At 44.9% G+C, this 24,640-nt stretch overlaps 2 protein-coding genes across 3 annotated transcripts in view; one reads left to right on the top strand and one right to left on the bottom strand.

Annotated features, from left to right (window-relative positions):
- Window positions 1–1,552: 1,552 nt before the first annotated feature.
- On the top strand, window positions 1,553–9,160 carry LOC119433819 (CXXC motif containing zinc binding protein). 2 transcript variants are annotated; one of them, XM_037701082.2, is made up of 2 exons: window positions 1,553–1,589; window positions 8,400–9,160. In XM_037701082.2, exon 2 carries the CDS (start codon window positions 8,434–8,436, stop codon window positions 8,914–8,916), a length of 483 nt encoding a protein of 160 aa, XP_037557010.1. In that variant the 5' UTR covers window positions 1,553–1,589; window positions 8,400–8,433; the 3' UTR covers window positions 8,917–9,160. The 2 variants fall into 2 exon arrangements, with proteins under 2 accessions (XP_037557010.1, XP_049527684.1); XM_049671727.1 differs by lacking the exon at window positions 1,553–1,589 and adding an exon at window positions 1,600–1,707 and having other exon boundaries at window positions 8,515–9,160.
- A 3,860-nt stretch (window positions 9,161–13,020) lies between these two features.
- Window positions 13,021–24,640, bottom strand: part of LOC119433782 (craniofacial development protein 1) — a 36,630-nt gene continuing 25,010 nt past the window's right edge. The window contains exons 6-8 of the mRNA XM_037701045.2: window positions 24,197–24,269; window positions 17,715–17,800; window positions 13,021–13,241 (exon numbers count right to left, since the gene is read on the bottom strand). Of these exons, the coding sequence (XP_037556973.1) occupies window positions 13,142–13,241; window positions 17,715–17,800; window positions 24,197–24,269 (259 nt within the window). The 3' untranslated portion in view covers window positions 13,021–13,141. The remainder of the gene's footprint in view (window positions 13,242–17,714; window positions 17,801–24,196; window positions 24,270–24,640) is intronic.

The following is a 24,640-nucleotide window of genomic DNA, read 5'->3' as shown; positions in this document are numbered from 1 at the left end:
TTTCTTTTTGGTGACACCAGAAAGACACTCTAAGGAATATCGCACATTTAAAATGTTGAACGCAGCCACGACTTCACGTAGATAACCACGAATGCCTGTGTGCTCAAAGCTGGAGGACGATACAAATTGTGGTAACGCAATGCTTAGTCTGACTTCTATTACAGTGCGTAGAAAGGGAACACTTGGTCGCGAAGAAGCATACATCGTGGCACAATTTGCTTTAGAAACAAGTGCGCTAGTCCCAGCCCTCCAGCTTTCACTGGTCGAAACAAGTTTGTGCGACTCATTCTCTCCCAGGTCGAGCCCCGCACAAAAACCGCAAAAACTCTGTGCATTTCCTGCGCGTTCACTCTGTTCATGCACAGTACTTGGAGTAAGTACCATACCTTGGCTACAAGGAATGTGTTGCAAATGGTTGCTCTTGCAAATATTGACAGATTCTTTCCTTGCCATTTAGATGTTTTCTCGCGTAACTGTTCAGTTTGGTTTTTCCAAAGATCCTCTGGTTGTTGGTATTCTCCTAGTGATACTCCGAGGAAGAATGTGGCAGGTAGGCTTACAGTCACGCGTACCTGCCACGCATCACACCACTCTAGGACGCTCCTTGCCGTGTGTATATTGGTAGTTATAGATCTTCCCTTTATGCCGCAGGTCTGATGCTGCCCTACAATCTCTTTATGACAGATTGCAATCTTCTCGCCAGTACATTCATAAATATTTTATAATCAACGTTGGCTTAAAGCCGATAAGACTTCACTGATACAAGTTTCATAGGATCCTCACTATTAGGAATTAATACAATGCCAGCACTTCGAAAAGACGGTGGCATATGTTTGATTTAAATGCGTCTGTTATTAATATGTCGGTGTCGGCGTGGGCTCGCCGGCGTCGTTGGCGGGAATAATTATCCCGAACCACCTCGGCCGCCTCCGCCTGGCGCAAGGCGTTAGTGAACAAAAACTGAATTTCTCAGAGTAAAATAAGTCAGAAAAATCGTAAAGTACGACTTAACGAAAACCTGCAGACATGATAGCGTCGGATTGTAATTTGAATATACGCGAAAAAAAGCCTGATAAGCAGCCAGGGATCTTTGAATGCTATCGCGTTCATTTTTCCGGCGGCCAAATAACAATTAAATAACTGGCGGCCACCATTTGGAACAGACGAGTAATGAATCGTGAATCGTAAACTTGAAAAACTGATTCGTAACGCCTTTTTAAGACAAGGATTAGTGCGTGACACAAGACATGGAGTTCTTGTCCTCATTTTTCGCGCTAGTACCGCCATTACGAAGCGCCACGAACGGTGGTTTCATGAGAAATAGCCCTAAATGTATAAAATGCATAAATGTCTCAAGCTATGGGTTTTCCGTTAATTTAGGAATTTTTAGGGGTTATTTTAGGCATATCTAGGCACCGGAGGTTGACATCGCTGCATGCAATTAACATCGACAAGCGAAAGTGCGAAACTTCCGAAAGAAGTTCCGAAAGCATCAGCCGAAAGCACCAGCGCCATTGACAACTGATTCCCTTTCGAACGCTCAGTGCTTGCCTCAGCAGGGTCCAATCAGGCCAGGCGTTTGGCACCAGGTTTTCTGCAGAGGCCTATTTTTCGTCCAGCAAAAAAATGGTGAAGATCGCACTACAGCTCCGGGCCAACTTGGACAACGTCGCACACTTCAAGCCGTGCCCTGACTGCGTGTGGCACCTCCGACTGAAATGCCTGAATTGTGGCGAACAAACCGGCGTCTGGCAAACTGTGGAGGCCGCCAACAGATCTCCCATGAAAGGTACTCGCGGCCATGCCAATTTAGTTATGAAATGCAAGTTGTGCAGCCGAGAAAACAGTGTGGATGTCCTCAACGAGAAGATACAGGCGTACGACTCTCAGAACTCGTCGCAGTTTGTCACAGTTATCGTCTTCGAATGCCGCGGCGTGGAGCCGGTCGCTTTCGACGCCAGGGATGGATTCACCGCTACAGCTGCTAGAAGTGGAACCATTTTCGACGACGTGACGTTCGAGAGCAAGGAGTGGGCCGAGTACGACGAACAAGGGAAGCAGGCTGTTGGAATCTACGACCTCGAGCATAAGTTCATCAAGGTGAAGTAGGCCGCGCATTGGCCCCTGCACCTTAGGGGAATGCTTGTCTAGTCCTCCGGCACGAAACAAGGGACGCCGGCAATGGGCCCGAGAGACGTTTTGCCAAGTTCGAGACTGAAACTGCGTGTGTGCCTTTGTGTGGTTTGCTTTGAGCCTAGTAAAATTACTTGTTACTGCCCAATTGTTTCTGTTGCCAGTACTCGGTGCTTTGTCTGGCCCTTTACGTGGCACATACAATACGCACTTGGTTTAGGGCTTCATTAGTAAATAACTGGCACTGGCAACAACTGGCGTGTTAATGTGACATACTACAATGCTTGTCCATGAACGCAGAGGGGCCCCGATTCTCGGTCGATCACTTTCGGTGCGCATTCACTAGGTAAGCCATCACTTCAAATAGACACCGTGCAAAAGTATTCCCGAAAGTAATCAGCAGAGTATGTGGTAGACAAATATATTACAATCACTATTTTACAAGTGCTACAAATAATGTAAAACTGTGGCATGAGAAGTATGCACATTTGTAAACTGCTAGCTCTTGGCAAGCAGTTCCATAGGGTAGAGTCAAAACTGAAGACTGTTTCCCACTACTGCTGCACTTAACAGGAAAAGAGGATGGGTGTTATGCCTATGTAGAAACGAGCGAACATGTTATAGGCTGCGGTCTTACGGAGACTAACCAGCGTAAAGTGACTCTACCGTCCTCAATCAGAGGTACGTTTACGGTAGCTCCACTTCCAAGAAATGTCCACCCGCAATACAATGTAGGGCGCCGCATAGCTCGGGCCCGTTCTTTATTAAAATCGGTTGCAGATAGTCGGGATCTCGCAGCCTTTGTCGATGCAGCCCAGTACGAGCGTTCCGATTGCTTCGCAGTGGTTTCTGTCGACCATACTGGCAAACTCCTATGTTCTGCCTCGGTTCGAAATGTTTCGGCAACGGTGGCTGAGCAAATGGCCATCGCTATAGCAATGAAGGACCCGTCGCGTCCAAATATATTCATGGACTCGCGGTCCGCAGCTAGGGCTTTCGCTTCGGGCTCGATCTCGCGGGAAGCAGCGGCCATCCTCGGCAGCGAGGGAGCTGCCGGGTTTCACACTATAAAATGGTTCCCGGCCCACATGGGGGCCAACGTACATCCCGATGTTCCCAACGCCAATGAATTTGCCCATGACCGGGCGCGAGATTTCGCTCACCGCGGCGGTGCTGGCGGATTCGAAGGCGGGGACGCCGGGAGGTACAGGGACTCGCTCCTCACTTTCCACGAGATCTTGACTCATTATCATCTTTCGCGGAGGGCTTTTCCACTTCCTCACCCTAGACTCACTCGATCGCAATCGTCTGCCTTTAGGATGCTCCAAACGGGGTCTTTCCCTTCGAGGGGCAGATTTAGTCACTTCTCGCCCAACATCGAACCGCAATGTCCGGACTGCGGAGAGGCGTACTGCTCATTAGCTCACATGCTCTGGCAATGTCCTGCGTTACGCGACACAGAGTTCAACAACGAAGAGGTCTGGGAGGAAGCCCTTAAAAGCGGCGACCTCTCGGTTCAACTTCGGGCTGTCCAGAGGGCCTGCGAGAGGGCGGAGGGCCACGGTCTTCCGGTCTCTGCTTTGGCGCGGCCCGCGACTGCTACCGACTCCCCTTGAAAGGGGGCGTCCAAACGCAGTTCCTCAGGACCTGAATAAAAGTTCTTTGTCTGTCTGTCTGTCTGTTTTTACATGACCATGGTGTAAACCCCAGGTTATCGAAATTAATCTATAGTCCCCACTACGGTGTAAACTGCTAGCCCTTGGCAAGCAGTTCCATAGGGTAGGGTCAAAACTGAAGACTGTTTCCCACTACTGCTGCAGTTAGTAGGAAAAGTTAAATGGTCTTATGCCTATGTAGAAACAAGCGAACCTATGCCTATGTAGAAACTATGTAGAAACGAGCTCACTTCGACCCCTCAGGGCCTACTGAAGTTCGCATAGATACTAGTGGGTACCGGCGCTGTCCTCGCTCAGCACCAGCACGGCCAAACACGTCTTTTGCACACGCCAGACGCCTGTTCTCCACATCTGAACGGAACTATTCGATCACAGAGCGCGAGTGCCTTGCTTTGGTTTGGGCTGTCGCAATATTCCGCCCGTGTTTGTATAGCCGCGCATTTTCGGTTCGTACCGACCACCACGCTCTTTGTTGGCTGTCATCGCTCAAGGACCCAAATGGTCGCTGGGCTCTAAGACCACAGGAATATACCTTTGAGGTAACTTATAAATCTGGCAGGCTACATCACGACGCCGATTGTCTTTCGCGCCATCCAGTGGACTCTGCTAGTCTCGCTGACCATGACAATGATTCTTATCTGCTTGCCATATCTGATTTACGCGACATCGGCACCGCACAGCGTCGAGATGAAACCATAAAGTTCACCATTCAGAAACTCTCTTCTACACGTTCCGACCCTTCTCTACACCAGTATGTCCTACGCAATGGAGTTCTATACCGTGGCAACATGTAACCTGACGGGCCGGAATATTTGCTAGTTATTCCCCGACACCTGCGTGCCACCATTCTTAAACATCTACATCATGCTCCAACTGCGGGACACCTGCGCGTTTCACGCACCTACGACCGCGTGCGACAGCGGTTCTTTTGGCCTGGCTTGTATGGTTCTGTGTGCCGATACGTTGGTGCCTGCGAGTGCTGTCAGCGCCGCAAACGTCCTGCTCTTCCTCAGGCTGGCCTGCTTCAACCTGTCGACATTCCACCGGGGCCCTTCTTCCGCATCGGCCTTGACTTGCTCGGACCTTTCCCTACGTCCGTATCCGGCAACAAATGGACTGCCGTCGCAACTGACTGTGCGACCAGATATGCCATCACACGCGCCATGCCCAGTAGCTGAGCTACAGACGTTGCAGACTTGTTGCTCAATGATGTCATTCTTCGACACGGGGCTGCGCGCCAGCTTCTTACGGATCATGGCCGCTGTTTCCTTGCAAAGGTCATTGACTCGTAGCTACTCTACTGAACATCGCCTTACTACAGCCTACCATACACAGACCAACGGTCTTACCCAGCTGCTCAACCGAACTCTCACGGATATGCTGTCCATGCATGTACGTCTCTACTTATCACCGCGATTGGGGTGCCACCATATCCTACGTTACTTTTGCCTCACAACTCGTCCCGGCATGACACCGCCGGCTATTCGCCGTTCTTTCTCCTGTACGGCCGCAACCTTGCATTGCCCTTCGAGACGCTCCTTCCGGCTGATCCGTCCGTACCAACCGCATATGCTCAGGACGTCCGCTCTCGAGCCCGAATTGCTCGCCAGGTTGCTCACAATACGCTTTAAGAGAGCGCTATGGTAACCGGCACCGCAAAGTAGGGTACCCTCCTGAATCTCTGGTCCTACTCTGGACGCCGTCTCGACGCCAAGGCCTGTGCGAGAAGCTCCTCCCTCGCTACACAGGACCCTACAAAGTTCTCCTCAAGCTGAATGACGTTGACCACCTCATCACTTCGCTCCAACATCGCACGTCTTCTTCTTTTACGTCTGCTACTGATGTTATCCAGGTGTCGCGGCTAAAACCCTACTGCACCAACAGTGCTGACTGATTTTAGAAGGCGCCGTGATGGCGCTCAGTCCGCCCGGGGTGATGTTACGAGGCAATGCGTATGAGCATGCCGTTAAAGGACCACTTTGGTACGCGAACTGAAAGAAGACGGGACATGCCGCGTGAGATGCTGTCAGCCATTCTGTGGGAGCAGTAGCCAGTAAACATTGTAATGTTTACAGGCTACGTGTACTCGTGAATCCTCGCGACAATATATATATATATATATATATATATATATATATATATATATATATATATATATATATCAGTAGCGCACCCAGGATCTCTGCCAGGTGGGGGGGGGAGGGGTTGACAGTTTGCCAATACCATCTAAACAGTACTAATTTCGATTTATTCACGGGAAATTGTCAAAAAATTCGCTTTTTGCGAGTGTACAGACGATTGCGCGTCTTACATCTTAGTTGCAGCACTCAAATGCGTAAGGAAAGAAAAGAGGTTAAACAAAAGGGGGGGTTAAGTCAGCCTCAGGGGGGGGGGGGGTTACAACCCCCGAATCCCCCCCCCCCCGTCGGTGCGCCACTGATATATATATATATATATACGTTGTCTTTATTTTCATACACATACACAAACATTACTCTTTCCACAACACGCGTACAAAACAGCCGCAACAGCAGCAGAAGCGCCTTTTTCAGAATGGGAAGGGTTAAGACAAGGATTAGTGCGTGCCACAAGATATGGAGTTCTTGTCCTCGTTTTTTCGCGCTAGAACCGCCATTACGAAGCGCCACATATAACAGCGAACCGTGGTTTCATGAAAAATAGCCCTATATGTATAAAATGTATAAATGTATCAAGCTAGAGATTTTCCGGTAAGCTAGGAATTTTTAGGGGTTATTTTAGGGATATCTAGGCACCGGAGGTTGACATCGCTGCATGCAACTAATCGACAAGCGAAAGTGCCGAAACGGCCGAAAGAATCATGGAGGAAGGAAATGAAAGAATTCGGAAAGCACCAGCGCCATTGACAACTGATTCCAGACTTCACCGCTAAGGGGACGCTCGAGTTACCCTTCTCGACCATCGACGGGCGCATGGTTGCAGCACACGCGTGCACTCTGTACAAGTGCTTCACTCGCGCAATGTGCTGTTTTAATCTATTGTAATGTTTGCGATAGTGAGAATGTTTATCTGCACTTCAGCCAACATTTCAAATCGTTTATTTACAAAGGAAGGAACTGCACCAAAACTGGGGCACAATTTCGGTTCTTCAGCAAATAACTACAATTGCGCACGTTTCTTTCTTTGTTTTGTTGATTGTGCAAGTGCGAAATGGGCTTATTTGTCGTGCACGAGCTTAGTGAACCTTATTATCCGCTCTTCAGTAGAGCCCTCCTGTGTAAATACTATATCCAGCGGTCGCTTGGAGGGCCGTTGACATACTTTCTTTTTTTTCTCGCTTTCTTTTTTGTCTTTCTTAATCCGGCAATAGCGCATAAGCTTTAGCATCTACCTCTCGGGTACGGCAGCCCACCTTTCCATGCCATAATGATCCCCACAGTCGCAGCTAAGATGGTAGATCATGCGTGGGACCTACGCACCGCTGAAATATTGCTATATCTTCTGCGCCTAAGAAAGAAAAAAAAAAAAAAAAAGAAAAAAAAACTAGAAACTGAAAAAAAAAAAAAAACTAGAAAGCTGACGCTGAATGTTTTCATGTTGCTAGATTTGTTTGGGACCTAACAAATATTTTGGGTCCCGGAGAATGTCTAAGGTGCATTGTAACGTTCAAGAAAGTCTACAATCTGCAATAAAATTCAAAGTCCCAGTGTGCAAGTCTGGGCACCATCAACTTCGCAACCTTCTGAACTCTTATTGAAGATATTAGTGGTGCATCTGTTTGTACCAATTCATGACTTGTCGTTCTGTGACAGGCTTTGCGACGCGCGTACTGTATACGACCGAGGACCATTTATTCACTGCATAAAATTCGACTGTATAACGTATGTGCTTGCACCTCCTTTCACTTCCTTTTTGCTGATTACATGCGGCTCGCTTTTGGTGCGGCACCTAGCGCACAATGAATAGAAGTATTGAAAGCAGTAGATCTTACCAGTCTTTAAATCATATTCTGGCCTTTGTTGCAAAAATATTTCGTGCAACCCTTGCCTCGCATGCTCGCAATGCAAATTTGATACCGGTAGCGAAGGTATTCGGGAAATGCCACTAAGTGGCAATAAATGTGCGGGCACATCTCTTTAATCACAGAACACCTACGTAGAACAATTTAAGGCATGCAGCTGCATTTTCGGCACACCAAGTAACACTAGGGCAGCCTCACCTTTTCTAGAAACTGCACGCCTTGATCCATTTTTTCACCAAGGTGCGGAAAGGGGGAACTCAATGTAAGGCGTCTTACCTTGCCGTGATTTACACAAAGTCACGAAGCAGTGCGGCATTATTGTTGATTTTGTTTAATAAACGTACTTTTGATCATTTTCTTAGTCGTATAAAGTGCATACCTACGCAAACGTCGCGGCTTGGCGCGAGCAGACGACAGCAAAAGTGCGGCGCAAATGGGGTAACTAGTACCGCCATAAGACTCGTAGTGGCAGAGATATGAGCTAGAACAGGCGCGCTGGTGTTCTGCTCGCTGGTCAGGTCAGCTGAGTAGTACAGTAGGTCGTGGGCTTGTGTCAGCAGGGTCCAATCAGGCCAGGCATTTAGCACCAGATTTTCTACAGACATATTTTTCGCCCAGCAAAAAATGGTCAAGATCGCACTACAGCTTCGAGCTAACTTGGAGAACGTTGCAAACTTCAAGCCATGCCCTGACTGCGTGTGGCACCTCCGACTGAAATGCATGAATTGTGGCGAACAAACCAGCGCCTGGCAAACTGTTGAGGCCGCCAACCGATCTCCTATGAAAGGTAGTCGCGGCGATGCCAATTTAGTTCTGAAATGCAAGTTGTGCAGCCGAGAGAATAGTATGGATGTCCTCAACGAGAAGATACAGGCGTACGATGCTGAGAGCTCGTCGCAGTTTGTCACAGTTATCGTCTTCGAATGCCGCGGCGTGGAGCCGGTCGCTTTCGACGCCAGGGATGGATTCACCGCTACAGCTGCTGAAAGTGGAACCATTTTTGACGAAGTGAAGTTCGAGAGCAGGGAGTGGGCCGACTACGACGAACAAGGGAAGCAGGCCGTTGGAATCTACGACCTGGAGCATAAGTTCATCAAGGTGAAGTAGGTTGCGCATTTGCCCGTGCACCTTAGGGGAATGCTTGTGCAGTCCTCCGGCACGAAGCAAGAGACGCCGGCAATGGGCCCGAGAGACGTTTGGCCAAGTTCGAGACTGAAACTGCGTGTGTGCCTTTGTGTGCTTTACTTTTTTTCTTTTATCGCTTTTCTGAGAGTCTGTCAGCCGAGAAGTCACAAGTGGTGGATAACTTTTTACACGCACAAAGTTGTGCCTAGTAAAATTACTTGTTACTGCCCAATTGTTTCTGTTAATTGCCAGTATTCGGTGCTCTATCTTGCCCTTTACGTGGCACAAACAATACGCACTTGGGCTAGGGCTTCATTAGTAAATAACTGGCATTCGCAACCACTGGCGTGTTAATGCGACATACTACAATGCTTGTCCATGCACGCAGAGAGGCCCCGATTCTCGGTCGATCACTTTCGGTGCGCATTCACTGGATAAGCCATCACTTCAACTAGACACCGTGCAAAAGTATTCCCGAAAGTAATCGGCAGAGTACGAGATAGACAAATATATTACAATCACTATTTTGCATGTACTACAATAATGTAAAACTGTGTCATGAAAAGTATACACATTTGTAAACTGCTAGCTCGTGGCAAGCAGTTCCATAGGGTAGAGTCAAAACTGAAGTCTATTTCCCACTACTGCTGCACCTAACAGGAAAACTGAAATGGTGTTATGCCTACGTACAAACAAGCGAACATGTTTTTGCATGACCATGGTGCAAACCCCAGGTGATCGAAATTAATCTGAAGTACCCCCTTACGGTGTGCCTCATAATCGGATTGTGGTTCTGGCATAAAACCCCAGAATTTAATTTTTGTAATGTGAAGTTACGTGTGAAGGAAGAAATTAGTCTGCAGACAAAGCAGAGAAAATGCAGGAAAACATCTTCAGTGAATGAGCAATTGATTTCAAACAAATGCAGGCTAATTGGGCAACAGTCAGATGGAACATTTCAACATCTTTTTGCCCTTTCTTATCATCCACTTGTGCACTATACAGCAGGGTCCAATACATTAAAGCACAATTAAAAAGTGCTCAATTACATTAGAATGCATGTTGAAGACAAGCTACATGTTTGTAAACAAACTAGAATAGTACTGGCAGAATGAACAGAAAGCTACGTTAACACTGTTCTTCAGCTTGAAAAATCTTTGCAAAGTAGCTTTTAAAAACTTTTCCATGTCTATTAACCCTTTTGAGAACACACGGACGATCATATTGTGCCTAAAGCACGAGTGTGTTCATCATCAGGTGGTGTTCACAAAAAGTCAAATCTGAAAGTTGAGAAACGCATTGTACAATAGAAAAAAAAAAAAAAAAAAGACTTTTTCCCGCTTCAGCCAAGCCTTTCTTATCAAGTAGTACATGTGCATCTTCGCTGGCCACTTCTATCTCATCATGGCTATTTATAAAGGGATTCGAAGAACCCTGTGTGCACTAGTACACTTTACAAGCAACAAATGAAACTTTTGTATGCTACCATTGAGTTTATTGAGCACCCTCTGAACAAGCATTGTCTTTAAGGGCTGTGCAGTGCCACAAAATTTCCCCGAAAAATATAGATGCTTCTTTAAAGGCCTCAAAGGCTACATACTTGCTGTGATGAGTAGATGAGGGTAACAAAAGGTTAATATGTTATTGGCAGTAGTGAGAATGGCAAATTGCGATAGCCAAGGTCATGAAAATATACACTGCTGTTATGAATAGATGTTTTTACACATTTTCGATGAACATATATGGGTAAAATTGGGTTCGACATCTCCTAATAGCAAACATTGGAACGAACTGGTGGTAACCGCTAACAGTACCATACAACAGAGGCACACAGACAATTGTAGAACGTTTAAAACCTTGTATCAAAACTAGTAAGCCAGAAAAAAGTACTTGCAGGTTTTCACAAGCGCACACCTTAGGTTGGATTGTGAAGACAAGAACTAATTCACAACAAAAGTTTATTCGAAGCATACAGCATACATATAAACAAGGAAGGTGCGCAGAATGTACCGTGCATAAGAGGCCAAGAATATCATGGTCAACTTGCAATGCATACAACAAAAACCCAATTATAGCATTCTCTCTAAAATTATTTGTTCATTACTGTGCAATAATACAGATGTTACTGATCACCGATACATTCCTTCTTCTTTCTGATACAAAAAACAGTGATGGAAGCAGCCAAAGGAGTTCTGCAGCAGCTCTGGGAGCAGCAAATCTGGCGCATTGGCGCAGATTTGAAGCAGGAATTGTTCGTTTTGGAGCATGCTGTGCAAGGATCAACATGAGTGACATACTGACAAATCAAGAATGGATGTTCTTTATTTGAGTTTGCCGAACATTAGGTTTCGGCGAATTAGTTATGCGGAAGCCCACAATGTGAAGGAAAGTTCACTAAAGGAAAAAAATGTCGTACACCCAACAAAGGAAACCCATATGCGTTCCTCGGGTTACATACCAGACGTGCCAACTAAATGTGGCCAAGAAAAAAAAATTTGAAATTTATGCAAACAGCACCCATTGTATGTTGATAGGCTTTTAATGCTAGGCATGAGCTTTTTTTTTCTTTTTTTCACTGTGCACAAGCAACTAATATTTAGGTTAATTAGCTGACTTTAATTACCTCACTTATTGGATAAGGATATTGGATAGTGCAAATCCTAGGTTGCTTTAAATCGAGTTATCGCTCATTCTGAAACATCCTCAACTTTTTCATTGACACCATGTCGATTATGTAAATTTATAAAGTTCGCTAATTAGACGTATTCGTGCACAATGAACAATACTGACTGCGACAACCATGAACAACACCCATCAACGTACAGTGAACGCCGTTCGCGCAATGCCCTCAGTTATTTTTTTATCCTTGGAGACATTCAGTTGGGATAGCATAGAACCACAGAATAAATGCGAAGTTACTTTGTTCGTCATTGCATATCTGCCAGTATTCCACATAACTTGGAGAGAAGAAAACTAAAAAGAGAGATTTATGAAAAGCATCAAGGGAAGTTCAGTGGCTTTCTGATCAGCGTTGCCAAGCATTATTTTGCACATTCTCAATTATTAGGGCTGCCCCATAAAGTGAATTTAAAACGACGACTGTTATTTTGAATGCCAAACAATGGTACCTTAAAAATTTCAGACTCTGTCTGCGCAAGCCGCATCGTGAACATCATTGCCGTGAACGCAATTTCTGTCCACATATTCTCCAACCCTTTACGACAGCCATTTGGCCGCTACTGTAGACTAAAACCGGAACTTTACATCCGCGGTTTGCATTTTGCAGCTGCAAGTCAGTTTTTGTATGATGTGGTTGTGCGGAATATAGAGTACCCGGAGCGACGATTACGGTTGTCATTGGATATTTCGGGTCAAGAAGTTTCACGAAAGCAGCCGCTCGTTTGTCAGCATGCCGTGCTATCATCCCGGTAACCGGACGTGGTTGCACATGCGAAATATACTTCGTTACACGCATGGCATTCACCATTAATCGATGTAGATTTACCAATAGGGCATACAAGCGAGCCCTAAAATGCATAACGACAGACCTTAAGACTTCTTCATTCAGCTGAGAGCATAGCTTTCTTTCCTGACTGCCCTATAAAGAGAGCATCAGTTCAAATCATCTGTAGCTGGTCTGAATATTACATGAAACATTCGTAATGCATTGTATAGCACAAAGGATTTTCGTTTTCCTGCGGCCAAGTTACAATGCACCACCAAACATACCCATACTCCAACGGATTGCTTTAGCTTTGCTTCTAGGGCTAAATGCTAGCCAACACATGGCTAGCAACACGAACATCCTGCAAAATTTAATGACTTCATTCGAAGTTAGTGTTTTGGCACAAGTTGGCACAGCTCGGTGGTTTGGCGCAAGATGGCGGAATTGGCGCAGCACTTCCATCCCTGAAAAAAGCTTCAATTAACTCGTGCGCAAATGTGTCTCCACTCTTACCCAGGTTTGTGTCTACTTCACTGTCCCGATTAAGGTGTGCGCTTGTTAAACCTGCAAGTATGAACCAACTACTAAGCCTAGCAACACATTCCATTAAAGAATGAAAAGTTGTAGACACAAACAAAAGGTGGCTTGATACATGAAGTACAATGTCTTTATTACATTACAATGACAAACTGTGATGCTCAAAAACATGGAGAAATAAAGAAAAGGGGAAAAAAAAATGAAATGGAACACTCGGACTCTTGCTCAGAGGTAGTTGGATGGCCTATTCTTGGTTCTCAGGTTCTTTTCTATTTCAAACTGGCGCACATCGGCCCGCTGCAAGAACGCTTGCTTCTCCAGGTACCTGCATATTGGTATGACCAGTATAACTTGTGCATGGAACAGCATGTTGAGATACAAGAGACACAGTAAACTCTATTTAGGGTGAACTCTTAAGACAAATTCTCTGATAAGCTGAGCAGTTTAAGGGCCTTTCTTGCTGATTCAGTGAGCTGTTAAGATGAACATATATTTAAGGTCCCATCATAGTACCTTACTGTATAGCACTAACATGAGCAACACGAGAACAAGGTGAGACCCTTGGTGAGAACAAGGGAAGCCAACGTTTCGACAAATTGGCTTGTCTTTTTCAAGGAGACATATGCTCTCCTCGACACAGTATATATAGGTAAGGTTCTTCTAAAGGCGAGAGAAGGTAAGGCGCGTGGGTGAGGTAACGAGCGAGAGTGTGTTAGTGGCGAGGGTGTATAATTGAAACGAAAGTTAATGCGCTACTGATAGTCAATGGAGAAATTCGAGGCATCAAATTCCTTGAGGCGCCATCAAGGAATTCTTTTTCGATAGGCCCGACATAGGAAAACATGATAAAGACTCTCTGAGACCACCTAGCACGTGGACACCGGAAGCCTAACAATGCCCAGACCTTGATCTATACATAAAACTAATCAAAAAGGAAATTCTAGAGTCAACGCAGCAGTGCGGCAAGCGCAAAAATTTGTCCCCAGCTGAACACAAAATTCTTAAAGAACTCGCGGAAAGAAACGATATTGTAATAAAACCAGCAGACAAAGGCGGCAGTATCGTAATCTGGCCCATAGAAAAGTACAAAAATGAGGCCTTCAAACAACTGAGCAACCAGGCCCATTACATAAAACTCGACTCTAACCCAACTTCGGTTTACAGCAACCTTGTCCAAAGTACAATAGCGCAGCTGCTGTCCCAGGAACTAATCACCCAGTCTGAATATCGCTGCATGAGGCCCAATAACAAAGAAGCCGGCTGCTTTTACCTTCCTACAATACATAAGGTTCCCGTAGAAGCAATATTTACAGCAGAAATTTCAGGCAGGCCTATAGTGTCAAATAACACACCTACCGAGTCATCTAAATTCTTAAATTACCATCTGTCAAACATTCCAACCACCCTACCATCTTTTGTTCAAGATACGCCCCACTTCCTTCGAATTATCGACTTGATTAACGCTAACCAAATCCTCTCCGACCGCGCTATTCTATTAACTTTAGATGTTTCTGCTCTTTACACTAACATACACATGAGGGAAGGAATTGAAGCGGCGTTGAAGTCCCTTGCAGTCAATCCTCAAGCGCACGCTCCTGAAGTTTACCTGTCACTCCTCGAGTTAGTTCCCACGCTCAACTATTTCGAATTCGATTGTATTCACTACCTACAAACTTTCGGCACAAGCATGGGAACACCATTCGCTGCCACGTATGCCAACATTTTCATGGGACAGGTTGAAGCAAACTTGATAAAATCATACCCTTTCAAACCCCACACCTACCTGCGTTACATTGACAAAATATTCATAATATGAGAACACGGCACAAACGCGCTAACCGACCTAATTAGCCATTTCAACCGCTTTCACGCAAGTATTAAGTTTACTGCTCACCACTCTCCCAGTCAGATCAACTCCTTCGACACGACTGTTTACATAGAAGCCTACGGATAATTAGATTACACCAGTGATCACCCGCGACACTGCAAGCCAGGAATTTGTGTCGGACAAGCAAAACGAATAAAAAGAATCTGCAGCGAAGAAAACGATTATATCCACCACCTAAATGACCTTAAAGTAACGCTAGCGGAACGAAACCATCCACAAATTATTCTCGACCGGGCTTATGACGTCGCGTTAAGATTAGAGAGGTAGTCGGCATTAGCTAAGAAGCAACCTACACCAGAATCTGATAGACCACCAGCCTTTATAACAAAATATTCTAATGCCCTTCCAAACATAAACAACATCCTATGAAAATACCACCCAATATTATCAAGTAACGAGCGTTTGAGAAAAGCGTTCCCGGATGTACCAAGGGCTACCTATCGCCGCAACAGAAGCTTTAAAGACATGTTAGTGCATGCAAAAGTCAGCCAACATCATTCCCCCGTAATAAAAGCATGTTCTCGCCCCAGGTGCAAAATCTGCAGGCACCTTCAAAGTGACATTAAAATTAAAAGCACCGCAAATAGATACACACACGACGTGAAAACTAGCTTTACTTGCACTAGCTCAGATGCAATTTATATGCTTGAGTGTTCCTTCTGTAAGAAGCAATATATCGGCGAAACGGGACAATCAATGAACATCAGGTTAAACGGACATCGCACGGACACAGCTAAGAAGCTTCCCAAAGCCGTTGCCAAGCATTTCAACCAACCAGGTCATCACTTTGATGAACTCTAACTCTACATACTAGTCAAATTTCCGTTCTGCGCGAGACAGAAAATATAGAGAATCGTACCTTCTTCTTCTTTCTGGGGTTTTACGTGCCAAAACCAGTTGTGATTATGAGGCACGCCGTAGTGGAGGGCTTCGGATTAATTTTGACCACCTGGGGTTCTTTAACGTGCACTAGAGAATCGTACCTCATCCATAAGTTCAAGACATTGCAACCAATAGGCATGAACGTTTCAAAGGGAGCTTTAGAATCTATTCGCGATGCTAAACTTCAAAACATGGGCAACAGCACTTAGTTATTTTTCATTGAGTTGTTTTTTTTTCTTCTTTTTTTGTTTTCATTATTCGATTGTCAATAATATTCCAACCTCCCTTTGCTTTCACTCATTCCTTTCGTTCTTTTATGTATTTGCCCCCCCCCCCCCCCCCTTTTTTAATTTTTTTATTTCAGGAGCACCATTTTTCTGCCGCTACTTTTATTCTCTCTGTCAGACACGATAGTCCACTGACCTCCAGCGGAGGAGATACCTCCCCCCCCCCCTCCCCCCCTACCCATCGTCCAGGCCTCTTCCACGAAAAAGAGGAACCTACAATGACACGTCAACCGGCTAACACACGGCGCTGCCTCAAATTCCTCCACCAACTATCAGTAGTGCATTAACTTTCTTTTCAATTCTACACCCTCGCCGCTAGCACACTCTCGCTCGTTACCTCACCCACCTGCCTTACTTTCTCTCGCCTTTAGAAGAACTTTACCTATGTATACTGTGCCGAGGAGAGCATGTGTCGCCTTGATGAAGACAAGTCCACTTGTCGAAACGTTGGCTCCTGCTCTCACCTTGTTCTCGTGTTGCTCATAGGCTTGAAATTCCATCTCCCGCATTCCCCGTGTTTTCCATAGAGCAATAACAGCCACATGTAAGTATAATAAGAACCAGGAATGCACTAGCTAGCTTAATGTAGATCACATTAGTTGACGACAATATTTAATGCTTGATTGATAATGCTTGATAATGCTGAGATACATCCAACAAAAATTCCACACAGTTTCAACAGAAGGTTTCCATTATACATGCTACGAAAGTTAATTGAGAACAATCATTCAGAGGCATTACATTTGTAGAACACTCGTACAGTGAAATCCCATTAATTCGAAATCACGTAATTTTATTTGAATAATAGTTCGAACTAATCAGTTCGTCCTGCCAGAGTCACATGTACTATTTGAATAAGGAAGAACTACCGCAAATTCAAGCTTCCAGAACTGAGCAACGGTTATTTTGAACAAAACTTCTCGCTCTCATAGATCACCTTTCGGACTAACCCGAGTCCGATGCATTGCTAGCCACCATAACAATGTGTAGCGTGGAAACTGAGCTTTTCAGCCTTGCGTTATCCATACGTTAGGCTCACAGTGCATGTGCCATGAAACTGGGGTAAAACATTTTGACATAGTATCATCATACAACTTTTGCCTCTGTAAGTCTATTAATCTTAACCAGATCAAGTCATTCAATTAGAAATCAAGGAAGGGCACAAGAAAAAGAAAAAAGAATCAATAACTGCAACCTGGCACAATGAATTTTGCAATGCTGTTAAAAACGGTTTTCTTGGCAGCCTTAACATCAAACAAAAAACACATCTGCACAGTCTCTATCTAAGAATATATTGCGTAGCAGAATACTAAATGCGCATGTATTGAAATGCCAAACAACTCCAGAATGATGCTGTTCTTTATCACTTCTCTACCTTTCAAGAATTACAAAATTTCTGGAATTATAATCAGTGAGACACATGCTTGATACTAATTAGATGATGCTAATTGGGCTTAAGAACCCTGAGCATCACCTAGGCTACGAGAGATGCCATAATAGCAAGGCTCCAGATTATTTCAGACCAGCTGAGGTTTATGTGTGCCTAAATCTCACTATACCTACATTTTATCATTCTACTACTACTGGAATCCAGCTATGGGAAGCAGGATTTGAACCCGTCAACTTGTGCTAAGCAGCAAAAGTTTAATATTGTTACTGCCCAAATGTGTAACTGTGTCCCAGTGACAGCGAAGTAACCTGGCCTGATGTGCAACAACTCCAATGAAAGCACTTTACTTACCCGTCCTTGCCTCTATTGTGACTCTGCAGATCTTCTACAAGGCCCTCACTCTTCTTGTAGTTGTCCCAGTCCAACTTGGACTTTTCCTGTGCAATTATGAAAAAAGCCTTTAGCTAAAATTTTCTTGCAAAATTATTTACTGCAACTACAATTCAAATATTCTTCAAGGGACTATGGTGTATATGACCAACACTTAGTTCTACACTGCAGTGAAAAGTACAGGGGCCCCTCAATGTATCCTTGTATCTTCAGAGCTCAGTGGACTATGAGTTGAACGCCTGCTTTTCCCAATGGGAGCAAGCATCGTGATGATATGGATCACGACATCACAAACTGCAGCTCTCCATGTATCATCCAGTGGTGCTGACGAACTGAGATTCAGAGCAATTTTTGGAGCAGCAAAATCTTAATTTTGGAGCAGTTTGGAGCATCCAGATACAGATTTCAGAGCACTTTGGAGCTAATAAATGCCAGCTGCTGGACACATCCTAAGCTAGTTCAAACATTTAAAACTGACAAGCGTTATTCCAGAAATTATTTCCTTGCTGTAAAACAATGTTGCTCTGCCTCTAAATACATGAGTTTCCTTTAATTTAAATGAAGACAACAAACCTGTTCACACAGTGTGTTGTAATTAGTTTATTCCAAGTTTAGTGAAGTTGCTCGGATGTTGTCTTTTACATCGTATGATTTTTTCAGTGACAGCTGACACTTTGTTATGTTTTCAGCAAGGCTCTAGCATCAGTCAGAAACACCTCGCCAGACAATGTCATCAATGCTATTCTGAGCCAGGCCAGCCTTGATAAGCCCCTCGTAACGCTCAGTCATTGCTTCAGACGACACCAGGTACATTTCAACGGTCTGTTTTTCCTCGTAAAGCTGAAGCCTCTGTTCAGCAACTGGCCGATTCACAACTGGCATCGACCGATTATTTCGACACCAGCAATTCAAACAAGCTCAATTATTCAGACTACTTTGAGGCATGGTACCCATCACTGGCCAATAAATTAAACGTATAAGTACGACCGAAATTTCGGACACCTTAAGGTACGCCTTCTATATAATTCGGACTCCGCCTGCACGACTGCGTGCTAATTTGACCGCCGAGTTGAGCGGAAATAGCAATATTTTGGCGTTGATACATCGTTGGCATCACCGCAGTATGGTGGTCGGCCATGTTGCCGACACCTCCTGGAAACGGAAACTAACGAAGGCTAGTTAATCCAGCACCGACCGCGCCCAAACCGTCGGGCAAGCGAACCACGGCAAGCCATTCGGGAGTGCATTCGGGTTGGCTCCACGCGTCCAGTGTTTATTCATTGACGTGTTAACTAGCGACATGGTCGCGGCGACCTAAGTTGTGTTAAGCGGCGCCGACTACACGCTCTATGTCTCCGCCGACAAGGACAGTGACTGTTTAATTAAAAAAAAAAAACGCCGTCATTCGGGTATGATAGCGTGGTCGATTCCTGCGCGGCGGTTTGGTAGCGATGCATTCCGCTCGATTCTATATGCCGCCCTTATCATCCACCGATCTCTGCCGGCTAATACCATAGAACGCAGGCGGAGCGCCGCTCTTATACCACTGACAAATCGCAAGGAGTGGCAGCGGAAAAGGTATCGCTACAAAATCACAGTCCTGTTGCCAAAGGTTGAAGATTAGATGCATGCATTATTTGTACTTTCGTCTTTTTGTAGCGACAGCATAACAATAGCAGAGGTATGGACTGACCAGATCATAGGCAAGCATACGTGCGCGCAGGACCGCGTTGACAAACTTCTGCTTTATTTTTGGACGATCCCTTTCCGGGATACTTTCACTTTCGCGACATTTCACGCGACTAGCACTGGACACGTCGACGGATGATAGCGTCCCTGGCACACTACCAAGTATGCCGACGCTAGTGACGCGAAATCCCGCTTAAGGGGGGACATGGGTTGTGGAGATTATGTCCTGCATCTTATGGCCAATTCTGATGAAAATAATCAGGCTTGCTTAGTTTTTTGTGCTGATTTCAAATATGCAATAATTTTTCTTGTAGGTCCATTTGTTCAGAAGATACACAAATCTGTCGCTCTATTGTTTCAGGAGACAATGGAAAAAAAAAACTGCTCAGTAGAAAGTGAATATTATTTCATAGCTAGATACTATAATATGCAATAAATGCAATGCTGCAAAAAAGTTTTCAAATTAAATAATAATTAGCCATTTTGCAGGTGATCAAATTTATTTCCTTGTCCTATGGCTACCACAACAAAAGAAAATTAATAAAATAAAAATATACATGGGCAGAAATTTGAAATTCTGCTCTCAGCACATTGTAATATGCAGATTAGGCTTTCTGCTAAGGGAAGAATTATTGCTCTAGCTGTTCTAGATCATGAGATATCACTCTGACAATCTGGTGAAGTCACCCAAAAACAAGTTTTGAGAAAAGTGAGAAAACATGCAAAACCTTTTTATTTGCAAATTTACAGCTGGAACAGCTCAGTAGGCACCAGACATGTAGTCCTGCTGACTTCCAGCCCCTGTGTGCCGCTTTTTCGGGGACTGGCGCAAGTTTTCTGTTGCTTTGTCCACGTTCAGTTCGGCGTAAAGTTCGCGAATCGACCGCACGCAGTCGCTCGTCAGATTACGCACCGCGCGATCGGCCGCGGGCGTCAGCTTCGCCTTCACGTAGCTCTGCCACGTTTTCGTGTGAAGAGCCCGACGGCTGATGTCCATCAACGAGAAAATGTCATTGAACGCGGTCTGTCGGTTGCCCGTTGCCTGCATGGCACGCGTAGCCAAAACGTTCACAGCAAAGGAGTTCACTCGCTCGGCACTATCAACGCGCGGGGAGCTCCACACCGACGTAAGTCTCTCCACAGTTTGCGCACATAAAACACAGCTTCACAGCGAGTCCGTATTCCCGCTCGTCTCGGACGATTTCGAAAGCACCACTGCAGTTTTTGCACGTCGCAAACATTAATCAAGTGTTCACTGCACTCAAATCCACAATCGTAAACGTAGTCCCATCAGCCGGGCCAAGTGCATCGTCGGTACTGTCACCCACGAACTCGCGTTTCCTCTCTGTCGCTGGAGCGGAAGATAACGCTGATAGATTCGCTTTGGCTTTCGCCGCTTCCTCCTTCAGCTCGGAGGGTTGCCGGTAGATCGTACCTTGCCGCGAGTGAAGGTCGAAGGCTTGGCGGCAGACGGACTCTGAATCGCAGCAGCCGCTGCGGTCGTTAGGCCTACCGTTGCTGCATCGACGATTTGGGCATCAAACGCTGAGGTTGTGGCGTCCTGGTCGTTTTGCGGCGTCGAGCAGCGCACTTTGCAGTTTTCGATGAGCGTCCGTCGTACTTTTTTAGCACCAAACTTGTGCCGCGTGCGAAATTTGCGCACCGTTTTCGACAACACGGCAAGCTTTCTCGCTGACACTGGGGCAAGATGGCGCGTCTCAATGCGCGTCTCCAAGCGCGCAGCAGACGATGGCCATGCCGTTCCGCCAATTGGGAGGCAAGCTCAAGTCACGTGCGCCAAGTGCCGAATAGGAGAGCGTTTTAGTACCATTTTTTGGCGCGCAGTTTTTAAGTGGCCAATAGCTGAATGGGGCCCGTTCTGGCGGGAATTTGAAGGCAAAAAGCGGCTCTTTCAAATGAGACCAAGATGTCCGCGCTAGCACACGTGGAAGAGCAGGTGCGCGTTTCGGAAAATGTGCCGTTTCAGCGTCAGTTTAGCCTGAAATTCAGCTAGTACATGTCGTATAAGGCATCATTGCGGCTAAAATATTGACATTATCGGTATGAAATTAACAATATAGGTGCAATAATAGCTGTACATTCCAACAATGCAATTAAAAAAAAATCGAGTTTTTTCGCGATTTTTGGTCGCCACAACCCGTGTCCCCCCTTAAGTGAACGTATCCCCGAAAGTGGTCAACCGAGAATAATGTCTCTTTTAGCCACTGGCGGAATAAATTCAGTTATTTTCTGCCGAATTTGGATATTTCTGACTTCCAATTATTTGTACTTTGATGCGGTCCCCATTGAGGCCAAATTATCAGTCGCCGTTCGATTTATGAAGCCAGTTTAGTCATGCGCACTACGCACGTCTGCGGGCCACTGCGGCCACACACGTAATGCGCAGGCGTTAATTTTGTTGCACTTCGGCGCAAAATCGTGTATTTTTATCAGGATGACGCAGGAAATCTCGTATGGCGTAATCTGGCGCATTTGGCGCAAGAGTGGGAGCACTGATCATCTGCAACACACAGACCACCACCAGGCTGATGAGCTACGTAAAGTGTTCAGAATTTATGACTTTCACCGCCTCTTCCAAGCAGCTACAAGAATGCAGTTACATTAGACAGACACGAAACGAATCTCTCAATAATGCTAATTAGCCTATACGCCAGCAGATGGTGTTGCCAAAACAGCTGGTTTGTCTCGCTAGGTAGACAATGATGCTGAGGCAAATGAAGTTTATGCTGGCCATTTTATGTACAATAGGCTTCTGTTAATTGAACTCAGATTAATTTGATCTCAACCGAAGGTCCCGCCGGCGCCGATACATTTCTATGGGCCCAAACTTTTGATATTTCTATCCTAAAATTGGCCTTTGCTGCATAATTCAAACTTATCCGGTCAGCACGCTTACGCCTGACTTCTATGGTGACCCCAATAGTGACCTCTTTAGTGGTAGCATCTGTCTCGGCGAGCTTGGGGGCAGTGAATGTGTTGAGCACGTGCCAAAAATATATCCCATTGAAAACTCCCATTTTGGCCTGCTCTAGGAAGGTTTTCAAGAAATAACCATAGCTCACAATATCTGATTACGATATTTAACCGATTCTAACGAGTGCCTTTTTTCCTTCAAGAAAATTAAACGGAAAATTACCTGCGCGGTGCAATCAGACACAAAATCAAAGCCGCCTTCGCGGCGTTCGTATGCTTCACCGTATAACACGGATGTATTGCACCGAAGCTGACTTCAACAAACGTGCAGCGAAGCTAGCTTTAAGGAATCGGTCGTCATGGTGCAACCACCCCTGCCCATTCTTCCCGCTAAAAAATCGGGTGCACGTTAGAGTTGTACTTTGATTTAGGAGCTTTAATGTAATTTATATGTTAGTTTTCTACTTTGGACACATAGAAAGTTGGCGCGCGTTTGCTTCGGGGGCGTGTTTGAATTGGGCAAATACTGCAAAATGAATCAGCAGTGTGTTTAGGCTTTTTTCTGCATATTGTTCAACCCTTTACGTAACTGGCAACTCAACAACATTCTTGACCCAACAAGCATCTGCAAAAACTAGAGAAGTCCAAATATTAGTCTGTGCGTTTCAATTTACCTTTATTGATGTACCTTCTCAACAGTGGTATTCACAAAAATGTCGATCGTGAGCAGCAGCAGATATTTTGATGACAAAACCGAAAGACTTTGTCAGTATCTTCTTAGAGCACGTGGTGGTAATATTCTCACCAATACGAAAATTTTTTCCTTTGTTTAAGCATGCTGTTATTTTTTATCACCATAAAAGTGAATCTCAATAACACGCATTGAGCTTGCCAAAGCAAGTACCAAACACCAATTTTTTATCATACATTCACCTTTAACCAGCTGGTCAAAAATATTTTTTACCTACTGTATCTCGCTAAGTTTTTAGAGAAACTCTATCATTTCATTTGGTGTGTATTTAGCCAATATAAAGAAGGAATAAAGCAATAAAAACGTTCCAGGCCAAGTCTTTCTTATCTTGCCAGTTAAAGAGTTAATTTAACCCGCCAGATAATTCGATCAATTTCGCTGGTCCCATCAGGGTCGAATTAATGGAAGTCGACTGTACCAGTTATATGCACAATGACGTAAATAGTTAATGGTATATTTTGAGTAGTGTTCCGAGAGCTCTTGAAACAAATTTGCCTAGTTGATTCAGAGCACCATACTCCAACTCAGAGTGCTTGAAGGCACTCGAAGGTAGTCTGAATGTTGTGTTGTGAGTTGAAGCTGAGAGCTAGCAGAGTTCCTGTCACGTGGCTGCTAAAGCTTTCCTTTGTGTGGCACCTGCTGCAGCGTTTTTGGCGGGAGTTTTGTGCATGACTGCCTTGTGTGTCCACCATGTTAACAGGAGCAGCATTGATGTGCTTCCACTGCTGGCTTACATTCGTGCATAAGAATGATCGAACGTTTGGCTAAGGCAAGCTTCCTCTGGCTTTGATCTCAAGCAGGCTCAGTATTGTCGCAATTCATGTCTAAGTGCATTACGAACCAGATTAATGTACCAAAGTACCCAAATTACTGCCACAGCCCCTTTTACTAAAGTAAGCAAAAAGATGCACAGTTTTCTAGCAATGAATCCTAGGCAAGAAATATGGCACATCAAAAATTCTCTAATTCAAGTTCAAAATGTATGAAAAAAGGACAGGTTTAAACACAACACTTTGCAACCTCTATGTGATGGAATCTAGGCAATAAAAAAAAAAAAAACAGGACCAACCAGTGTACTAATTTTTTGCTTCTTGTTGAACAGCTGATTCAAGACATTTCCAACACCACCAGGCTTCCTTTTTCTGAAATTAAGAAGAAAAAAAAAGTGCACTTGTAACCATTTGGACTGTAACATATCCCTCCCTTCTTTTTTTTTTTTTTTTTTCGTTTTAAATAGCGCAAGAAAATTCAGATGCCTTTTTCTATTCTGACCTGTGCGGGACTTGATTTGTCTAAATGTTAAGTATGATCACATTTTTGGACTGTTGACAGCCAAACGGTGAATTATCAGAAGCCTGACTGTACTTGCTACTTTGTTATGGTTATCTTTGCTTGCATAATGCAGGACATTCACTACAGACCAACAATTACTTATTGCCATATGGATACATCAAATGCAACGAGAACAAGCATGAGCTCATTTTGCAGCCCCAGTAGTAAACTACTCTCGATT

This window comes from Dermacentor silvarum, chromosome 1 (assembly GCF_013339745.2).
Source record: "Dermacentor silvarum isolate Dsil-2018 chromosome 1, BIME_Dsil_1.4, whole genome shotgun sequence".
Classification (NCBI taxonomy): domain Eukaryota; kingdom Metazoa; phylum Arthropoda; class Arachnida; order Ixodida; family Ixodidae; genus Dermacentor; species Dermacentor silvarum.
Note: the sequence above shows the minus strand (reverse complement) of the source record. Positions and strands in the feature narration are given on the sequence as shown.